Source organism: Crocodylus siamensis, chromosome 4, assembly GCF_052110815.1.
Source record: "Crocodylus siamensis isolate JL-2025a chromosome 4, ASM5211081v1, whole genome shotgun sequence".
Classification (NCBI taxonomy): Eukaryota; Metazoa; Chordata; order Crocodylia; family Crocodylidae; genus Crocodylus; species Crocodylus siamensis.
Genome location: NC_143398.1, coordinates 144,423,832 through 144,434,281, shown reverse-complemented (window position 1 = coordinate 144,434,281; position 10,450 = coordinate 144,423,832). Strand labels below are relative to the sequence as shown.

The 10,450-nt window shown below is 42.0% G+C and overlaps 1 protein-coding gene across 1 annotated transcript; it reads left to right on the top strand.

Annotated features, from left to right (window-relative positions):
• The first annotated feature begins 8,211 nt into the window (after positions 1 to 8,211).
• LOC149866691 (olfactory receptor 6V1-like) lies at positions 8,212 to 9,162 on the top strand. Its single transcript, XM_090041640.1, has one exon. It carries the CDS (start codon positions 8,212 to 8,214, stop codon positions 9,160 to 9,162), a length of 951 nt encoding a protein of 316 aa, XP_089897766.1.
• Positions 9,163 to 10,450: the final 1,288 nt, after the last annotated feature.

Below are 10,450 nucleotides of genomic sequence, written 5' to 3'. Positions count from 1 at the left end.
CAGGCTTCCAGCACCTTGCACACCATCCCTGCCACCTTTTCCTATCCCAGTGCATTGTGCCGCACCCCCCCCACCCCCCCCGCAACTGCTGTGCCCCTGGAGCAAGCCAGCCCTTTTCCAGGCAGTGCCAAGTTTCCTAGTGGCTACAGGCATGTGCTGAAGAGAGAAGTGGTAAGGGGCCTGATTCTTTTTTTGGCAGAAAATGCCCACCTCTCCTGAGGCCAGGGGGCGAGTTGACAGATTAAAGGCTGTAACGTTTCAAGTTGCAAAATTGCAAACTAAACTACATCAGAATATGGTTTAGTTTGTGATGGTCCAAACTCATTTAATCCCTGCCAGAGTTGCATACATTTAAAGGGTGATGCCATTAAGCCATGCAAAGGGGAATTTTCATCATGTGTACATAGTAACATCATCACATGTATAAGCACCCCTAATCACTTTTAAGATGGAACTCAATCAGTTCCTGAAGGGTAATGATGTGGTTGCCTGTGATAGCAGGCTGTAGATTCAGTGACACAAACAATCCCTTCCAATCCTACATCCCTTTTATTACAAAAGACGTGACATGTCAACAATAAAATATTCCACAAGTTTGGACAAAGCTATTTTGTATGCATACTTAGATCCACAGCTGGTGAGTCACTTGTGTTCTGTTTTTTTTAATACAGTGACCATATGCAATCCCACTGCATTTTATAACATCTACGGGAACATGAACAACAAATCTTTTTCTAACAATAATAGGAAAAAATAGTCATTAATGTCTTGAAAAACTGTCATATTGTGTCATTTAGTACCCATGGATAAGCAAAAGTAGTAATCTAACCTTCCTGGTTTCAAAAGGGCAAATTTTAATAGCCTACGGAGAATGATTAGGAAAGTTTGAACTGAAAGCCTTGTCACATATTACACTTAGGGTGTGTTAACTGCACTTGAAATGCTAGTATCTGAGGCTTCAAGCAGTAAAACATGGGCTAAATGCCATCATAGCATAACAAAGTTAGGACTCTTCTGGCAAGGAGCATCTCTAGAGCATCTCTAGAACATATTACCTAACACCTGTTGAACAAATGTCCAACTGTTCCACAGTGGTAATATGAGCAGGAGACTTTGGTGTGGTGAGGGGGCTTGGGAGTGTGGGTTTGGCACACTCAGCCCCTACAGCACATCACAGCACACTGGAGTTTTCAAGGGCTCTAGTGCTTAGGACATTTTATTTTATTTAGATTGTAGTATGCATTAATGTTTTACTGCTTAGACAACTTTCTAAGCTGTGGTAATGCATACTGAGATCTAAATAAAACATGCAAGGGTCTGAGAAGCTCAGCAAGGCTCTGAGAAGCTCAGAAAATGAAAAGTGAAGGAAGCCTTGGATTTCTTCAAGCAAGTGTGCTAAAACCAAAAGGAATATGTACCCTAAGCAAAAGGCCAACTGCATATTAAGGGGCCTCCAGGCTTAACTGTATTAATAGACATCTCAAGATGGTTTGGGGAATAAACAGAAAGCCTAAAGAAAGGGAGAAAAGAGCTGATTGGCAAAGGAAGCTATATTATAGGGATAAACAAGAATCTCAAGAAATCAGATTGAGTTAGACCTTGCAAAAGTTTTTATAAATAAAAAGATGGAAATAGGTGGAGTTTCTATTCAGGATAATTCATTGGCGAAATACAAAACAGTTTGTAATATCAGTACATCAGATGGAGTAGGAGGGTCATTGCTCCTTATGCAAAAGTAATGACTACGACAAAAACATCCAGTCATTGAAATGATTGACCAATTTCAGGCACTGGATCCTATTACCTCCAGAGGCCAATAGAAAACAATACCAACATATACATAGCATATTTGGACTTCCAAAAAGTCTTTGTCAATGTCCCCCATCAGAGGCCCTTAGCTAAGTTGGTTAGTCATAAGATTACAGGGAATGTCCACTCATAGATTAGAAATTGGTTTAAAGATAGAAAGCAAAGAGTGAGTATAAATGGCCAGTTTTCAAGATGGAAAAGAGGAGCCAGTGGGGTCTCCCAGGGGTCTGTGCCATTTAATGTATTCATAAATGATCTGGAAAAGAGGGTGAGTAATAGGGTGGCCAAAATTTGCAGATGACAAAAAGTTATTCAAAGTGATAAGACCAAAGCAGACTGTGAGGAACTACAAGTAAATGGGCAACTATATGACAGATAAAATTCAATGTAGAAAAGTGTAAAGTGATGCACCTGAACAAACTGCCCCCCCTCCCCTCCCCAGACTATACCTACAGTATGATGGGCTCTATATTAGCTGCTACCATGCAGGAAAGAGATCTGGGAGTCATTGTGGACAGTTTCCTAAAATTATCAGCTCAGTGCTCAGCAGCTTTCAAAAAGGCAACCAAAATGTTAGAAATTATTAAGAAAGGAATTAGAAGCAAAACTGAAAGTATTATTATATCCCTTTATAAATCTATGGTGCATCCACACCTAGAATACTGTGTCCAGTTTTGGTCCCCACACCTAAAAAAGGATATAGAAGAATGAGGGAAGATACAGAGAAGGGCAACAAGGATGATCAGTGGCATGGAGGGGTTTCCATATGAGAAGAGGCTAAAGAGGCTACACCTATTTTGTTTAGAAAGGAGATGCTTGAGGGGGGACATGATACGGGTTTACAAAATGGTGAAGAGAAAGTAAATGGGGATTTATTATTTACTCTCTCATATAATACAAGAAATAAGGTTCACAAAATGCAATTAGGTAGTGAGTTTAAAACTAACAAAAGGACATTCTTTTTCATACAGTATGTCATTGAAGTGTGGAACTCATTGCCACCAGATGTTGTAGAAGCTGACAGTTTAACCAGATTTGAAAAGGGATTTGACAAATTCCTGGAGGAAAAGGGCATCAGTAGTTACTGAGCATGGGAGTTAGGGATACAGTCTCTGAATCATAACTTCCTAGACCTCAACGGAGAGAGGAATAGTGGGGGGGAGGGGAAACCCTGGTTATGCCCATGTCACTCTCCTTTTCAGCATCTACTCTGCCACTGTGTGGCACAGGATACTGAGCATGATGGACCTATGGTCTGACCCAGTAAAAGTCAATTCTTATAGTCTTATGTAAATAACACTGATGCAGTGAGCACAGAACTACTCATACATATCCCTGAATTGTCTTTGTGCTCAAAGAAAATATATTTATTATGAGGTACATGAGCAGTCCTCTAAAGCATCTTACGTGGATGAAGTAGTAAGAGCTCACCACTGTGATTAGATGGAGGATTAAAGTGTAACAAAATAGCATGTGGATTACTAAAGTACTGAAAGGCAGGATTAAGAGACAGTATATATACCATTTAATTGTTGCTGGATGCTTGTCCATAATGTGGGACACTATTTTCATGCTCATTGTAAATTGTTATAACACGGCAATCCACATTTAGCTGCAGTAACTAGGTAGTGGTCCTCTGTCAGATAAAAGAAATGGCAATGATCATCTGTTTCTTTTATTATTCCCACTAATCATCCTGACTTTGCTGAATTGCATTGGTGGCTCATGTTCATCTTGTGGTCAATCATGACTCCCCCAAGTCTCTTTCAGTCCTGGTGCTAGTAAGTGTAGCACTGCCCAGCCTGTAAGTATGATGTGGGCTTTTTCTCCCAAGATGGAGCACTTTGCATTTCTCTATGTTGTTTGTCATCGCATTTTGGTCTGCCCACCTTGCAAATCTGTCCAGGTTAGCCTGAATTGCTACCCTGGATTATAGCATAACCACATTCCCCCATAATTTGGTGCCATCAGCGAACTTAGCCAGTCCGCTTCTGACACCAGAGTACAGATCTTTTATAAATATATTAAAGAGAACAGGTTCCAGTACGGAGCCCTGGGGGACACCACTGTTCACCCTGCACCATGATGATTCAGTTCCATTAACTAATTGTTAAGGAGATTAGCTTTTTCTTGGGTGTTGGTTGTCAGCTGCCCCATTTGGTTTAGCAAGGGTCCAATGTTGCCCTTGTTTTTTTTCTGACTACCCAGGTATCTAAAGAAGGACTCTGGGCTTGCCTAGTTCACTCCCTACAGGTGAGGGCCAGTTCTGAATACTCTTCCTTAGTGGTCTTTCCTGCCTTTCATCCTTTATAAGATTCTCTTTTCAGGTGCAGGAGGTCCACAAGTTTCCTGTTGAGCCATGGGGATGGCAGCCCTTTTGTTACCTTTCCTACAGGCTGGAATGGACTTCCCTTGTGCATCAAGGATCACGTCATTAAGGAGCGACAACTCATCGTGGACTCCCCTCCCTGTCAGATCATAGTCTCTCAGGGCCTTGACAACTAGCCCCCAGGGCTTGTGAAAGTCAGCTTTCCTAAAGTCAAGGATTTCTGCATTGCTGACTGATTTGCCAGCTTTGCTATGGATAGTGAAAGTGAGTGATTCATGGTCACTGTTTCCCAGCTTCCCTTTGATTATCCGGTCACTCACTAGATTATCCCCTTTGGCCAGTACCAGGTCCAGCAGTGCCTTACCTCTTGTCAGTCTGTAGACTTCTTGAGACAAGTAGAGCTCATCGATGCAAGTGAGCAAGCTTCACAACTGATCAGATTTGGCTGAGTGCTCTTCCCATGAGATATCAGGGTAGTTGAAGTCACCCAGGACAACCATGCACCAAGAGCATGCAGTCTCTGCCAGTTCCCTAGCGAATTCATGGTCAAGCTCCTCCTCCTGATTAGGAGGCCTGCAGTAGACATCTACAGTTATATCCCCTTCACCAAGTTTCCCCTTCACCAAGTTGGGTGCCAAACTCTGCTTGTAAGGAAGTGTACTGCTCCTTCACATAGAGATCTATACCCCTGCCCTTTCTTGAACACAATCCCTCCTGTACAAGGTATAGCCATCTATACCTGTGGTCTAGTCATAGGTGAAGTCCCACCACATCTGCGTTATCCCTATGAGATCGTATTCATTTTTGTTTAGCAGAAAGGCCAGTTCCTTCGTTTGTTCCCAAGGCTCCTGACATTGGTGTACAGTCAACCAAGCCTGAAGTTGGAAGCTCTAAGCTTCCCTGCACTCCTAGAAGAGTGTTGTTCCTGGGCTGGGGTGAGAGTGAATTCCCTTGTGCAGCCTAACCTGCCAATTCTGTGGTTGATGCTTGGTGGGCTTGCACTGTTGGTTGTCTGCCCATCCCCCAGAAAACTTAGTTTAAAGCCCAGTCAAGCAAGTCAGTCATTCTAGTCAAAAAGAGCTTTTTCCTGATTGGAGTGAGGTGGAGATTGTCCCTTCCTAACAAACAGCTGAAGCCTTTATGATAGCACCAGTGATGCAGTCTTGTGTTTACTTCTTCAATTCATCTCTCCCTTCTTCCATTTTCACCTTATTTTAATTCAGCTCCTTTCTACTTAGTGGGCATGTCTACACATTCAGTAACACACCTTAGATACTGTGCATTTAGTTTACTACTTCCTTAATTTTGGATTAACTAAATGTGCAGTACCTAAAGTTACTGTTCATTAGTGCCAATGCATGGTTAATTAGTGATGCTTATTGTGAATTAGCCTAATAAACACTATGCAGTAGGCTATTAGTATCGTTTGTGCTGTGACACTTTACTGCGCAATGTTTTTAGGCCAATGCACGGTAAGCATCTTGTGTAGATGCACCCAGTGTCTCCTATGCAGAGATATTCCAACAACTCTCCTAACTATACAGTAGGAATATCTACATGTGCAATTAATGCAAAGCAATAAATGCTGGAGCTTATTGCTGTGGAGTTTTTTGCTCCTAGACATGCTGTTTGAATGTGCACCCATTACTGTAGTACATTGCACCAGTTTGGAGCAGCCCCAGCTGGAAGGGGGTCCCAGGAGTCAGCCTGCCATCCCAGAGCTAATCCCCGCTAGCTTAGTATGCTGCAAAGGGGCTGGTTGGGGCAAAAGGGTGCTCCAGTGCAGGGCTAGTTAGCAGGTAGCCCCCTCGCTGAAACACCCTCATGTCCCAGTCAGCCAAGGGAGCATCTATATGTGCACTGTTGCAGAGTAAAAAATTCTGCAGCAGGATAGTACTTGTATTGAAGAGTTAATTCATTTACTCCAGCCTAATAGCCTTGCATGTGTAGACGTGCAACATTTACTGCAGAGCTAGTTAGTCTACTAGCTACAGTAAACCTCTTGTGTAGATACACCCAGTAGGTCTAAGAAAAGACATTACAAAAAATCCTTGCTTCAGACATTTCCTGTACCATTATTGTCATGACAACACTCCAACCATAACAATACTTTGTGACTTCATAAATCACCCTCTGATGTCATATATTCTTTGCTTTTTGGCATTATGCAAAGGCAACACTGGTAGTAATCTCTATAATATACTTTTTTTCTTTCTTTCTCTCTCTTTCTCTGCCTTCGGATACCAATCTCTTGCTAGTAACAACAGCAAATAGTGGTGAATCCCAGGAGTCTGTCTTTTCTCCTTTGACTCTACTGTCTCATGGGCAAATGAAGTAATTGGCCAACATTAGTTTCTTTGCATCAGTCAGAAGTCAATGCTTATTTGGAGTGAAGTTAAAGATTAACATTTTTTGTTTTCTAGTCAACTAATATAGGGAAACCTGAGGGTTCAGTAAGAGTATTTAATTCTTGAAGTGTCTGAATTGACAGTTTAGCAAAAAGGGCAGTTCTGTGGGTCTTAGTGGAAGATTGCTGTGCATATTAGAGCCACACATCAACATATGAGCTATAAGTATAAGAAACCATTTCACCTGGAATGAGAATCCATTCCCAGTTAGAATCCATGCCACACACCAGTGTTTCAAAATACGTTTTGTTAAACCACACTTTGAGCGGGTCCAGTTTACAAGAGAAGGAAGTAATTTTTGATCATAGTTGTCTTTCACTGTCAGATCTTGATCATCTTCTTCTGAATTGTAAGTATCTTTCACATAACTTCTCATTTAAAAATGGAGAGATGATTGAAAACAGCTCAGTCTGATCCTTCACTGTCTTTTTCCAAAGACAAAATCAACTGTGAGCCATAAGGGGATTAAGTCATTAAAATATATATATATATATATATATATATATAGGCAGATTTAGAGTGGCCTTTAAACATCTATGAATATTATATATTGATTGGGCAATTAGGATAATTACTGTATGTACACTCTGAGTCAATGGGAGGATTCTCAGGAAATGCAACACAAGCAAATGCAAATGCAAGCACTGGCTGGGAAACAAGAACACTATTTCACAAAAATCATGTTTTGACACTTGCTTTCATTCCACATCAAAACAAAGTAAACCTTTAACTTTCTTCAAACAAAGACTAATGCAGAACTCTAATTTCTGAAAGCCCAATAGCGTCATAGTAATGCTGCCGATCTATGTTGTAGAAGATACAGCTTGAAATCCTTACTCTGAATGAAGGTTTTGAGTACAGGTGAGGATTTCTGAACCAGGATTTGAGCATGAATCTTTTACAAAGCATGTGAGTTCTCTAAGCACTGGGCCTGAGTATCAGCTTTCTCTTTCTTTCACCCACTAGACATTTCTTATTGGTGCAAGATCTCCAACAGAAGAAGTAAAGACATGTTCTTTGCTTCACTTAAGCCAGCTACAAGATACAATTATTAACACTTTCTGATGCTTGTAAGCATTTTGAGATTTTAAAAATTCATTTAATTTTTAAAAACCATATTAAATCATGTTAACATTTCAGTTGTTTTTAAGATCCTTAACATATTTTTATAGCACATATTTTTAGAACAAATGGTTTGCTACATGACTACTTGGTGTTTAAAGATAATATGGATGATGTGCCTAGCTGTGGAGCTACACTGCTACTCATTAGTCACATATTGAATTTCCATATTACTAGCTGCTTTCTCTTTGCATGAAGCCATTGTAATGTGTCTGCTCTGCTTCAACAAAAATGTTGCTTTTCATTCTTTTGTCTTTGCATTTCAGTATCTGATTTCTATGTGTGTGCACATAGAGAAGGGTATCTCTGCTAGTGTTACTAGTGTTACCACTAACACTGTACTCTGTAACCCCTAACAGTGCTGCAGACAGCAGTAGACAATGAGTAAATTCTAGTGACAGAAGTCCAGCCTCAGCAGCATGGGGCTTGGCACTGGCTTGTTTACCCCGCAGAAAGTAAACTCATCCACCCTGTCAGGACTGTATTTGCCATGTCCTTTCTGCATTCCTTCCTTTGTACTTTTTGTTCCTTGCTCTCCCCAGAATGGAAGCCAATTCAGAAAATCTTAGCCACCCTCAAGAATTTGTGCTTCTGGGCTTCTCAGGACTCTGGGAGCTGCAGAACACCCTCTTTGCCATCTTTTTAATACTCTATTTGATAACAATAACTGGCAATGCAACAGTGATTGTCTTGATCCATTTGGATTCCCGTCTCCATACCCCCATGTACTTCTTCTTGAGCACCTTCTCTTTGGTGGAGACCCTGGTCATCACAACGATCATCCCCCGGATGCTGGTGGATCTCCTGACTGAGAAGAAAACCATCTCCTTTACATGGTGCCTCACCCAGTTCTACTTCTACTTCTCCTTAGGCCTGACAGATTTCCTTCTCCTAGCAGCCATGTCAATCGATAGGTATGTGGCTATATGTCACCCCCTGCATTATTCCACCATCATGAGCAGGCACCTCTGCAACTCACTGGTCCTTGGCTCCCTGGCCTCTGCCTTCCTCACCATGATTCCAACCACCATTTGGATGGCCAGGCTGTCATTCTGCAGAAGCAATGTCATAAACCACTTCTTCTGTGACAACGTGCCCCTCATCAAACTCTCCTGCTCGGACACCCGCCCCATTGAGCTCTGGGATTTTCTTCTTGCTCTCATCTTCATTCTGAGTTCCCTGCTGGTGACAATTATCTCCTATGTTGCAATCATTTCCACTATCCTGAGGATCCCATCTGCCAGCAGTCAACAGAAGGCCTTCTCTACCTGTGCCTCACATTTCACAGTGGTGGTGATTGGCTATGGAAGCACCATCTTCATCTATGTGAGGCCTAGCAAAGGCAGCTCCATGGACATAAACAAAATGCTCTCTCTGCTGACATCTGTCTTGACCCCGCTCCTAAACCCCTTCATCTTCACTCTGAGGAATAAGAAGGTCAAGGAGGTTTTCAGAGACAGGCTGTGGAAGTTGAGAGGCTTCCTAGGAAGGTGACTGAGATCCTGTGTGACGTTTCAGTAGACTAAACTAGAGGACCATTGAGCATTTTGCTTTTTGTTATTTCTAATCTAGTTATTTTATTTTATTTCATTTTTAATGCTTATGCCTGCTGTTGGAACTGTTCTGAGTCAGGCCTAGAGTGGCTTTCACCTCTGAATTCCTCCACCCTCCAGGGTAGCTGTTTCATGCGGCTTGTAACCATGACAGCAGCTTGATTTTAAGACTCTCTTAAACTTATGAAGTGCATCCTATGTGTCAGAATTAAGATTCTTGTAAGAATATGTAAGGTGAGTTTTCACATGTTACTAATCAAAAGCATGAGCCTTACAGGTAATAAAGTTTTTATGCAAAATTCCATAGTTCCTTATGTAATGGCCTTTTAGGTGGATATATATTTGTTGTGATTTCTTCAGTTATTCTATATCCTATATTTGGCAAAAGTAGGTCTTATTAATTATTGCAGCATCTTCAAAAAAAAAAAAAAAGAAGAAAGAAAAAAAGAAAGAAAAGAAAGACAGACAAACAGAGACAGACCACTATAAGGCTCAGGTTTCATTTCACCTGCTGGGTGCTTAAATTATACTTAAACTTGTTTTAAACATCTACAGGTGTGGACATACAACACAGGGTAGAATCCAGTTTCCCTTTGTGAGCCTAAATGTTAGTTTCCTGCAACCTTTTGGCACTTACACACAGCCTTCAATACTTCTACTTCTGTGGTGTAGATGCTTAAGCATACATGCATAGACTGCACATACGCAGCTAAGTCAACAGACACTAGAGTGTAGGTCCCAGAAAACAGGGTAAAGAGGAGGAGCATCCTCCACAGGTTACAGAGGACCCACACCTCTCTCAGTCACAGGGGGTTTGATCCAGTTTTTCTTTGACTTCCTAAACATAGTGCTCTAACCACCATGATACAGGCTAGGCAGCAGTCAGTACCGTCACCAATGCTTATTCTGAAACTGAGTCATTGCCCTGCCATTTAATAGAAAGGGATGGAGTGCAGTGGGAAAGCTTACACTCCATCAGGAGCACAGGTCTAGGGCAGGGGTCAACAGCCTATGCATGTGTGCTGAACATGCCACGTGACATGATTTTGATTGGCACACAGCCTGCCTCCCACCCTGAGGGGTAGGAAAAGCTGTGTGCAGATTCCCAGATCCGGGAGCACACAGCTGGCCCCGGCCTGATAAGAGCCTGGCACTGCAGCCGGCCCCATCCATGCATGGGCCCCATCCCAGCACTGCCGCTGGCCCCAGCCGCAGTCAGGCGCCACTGC

Bases quoted from the DNA above. Each gene is read 5' to 3' on its own strand.
- LOC149866691 (XM_090041640.1), top strand. From the start codon at position 8,212: ATGGAAGCCAATTCAGAAAATCTTAGCCACCCTCAAGAATTTGTGCTT.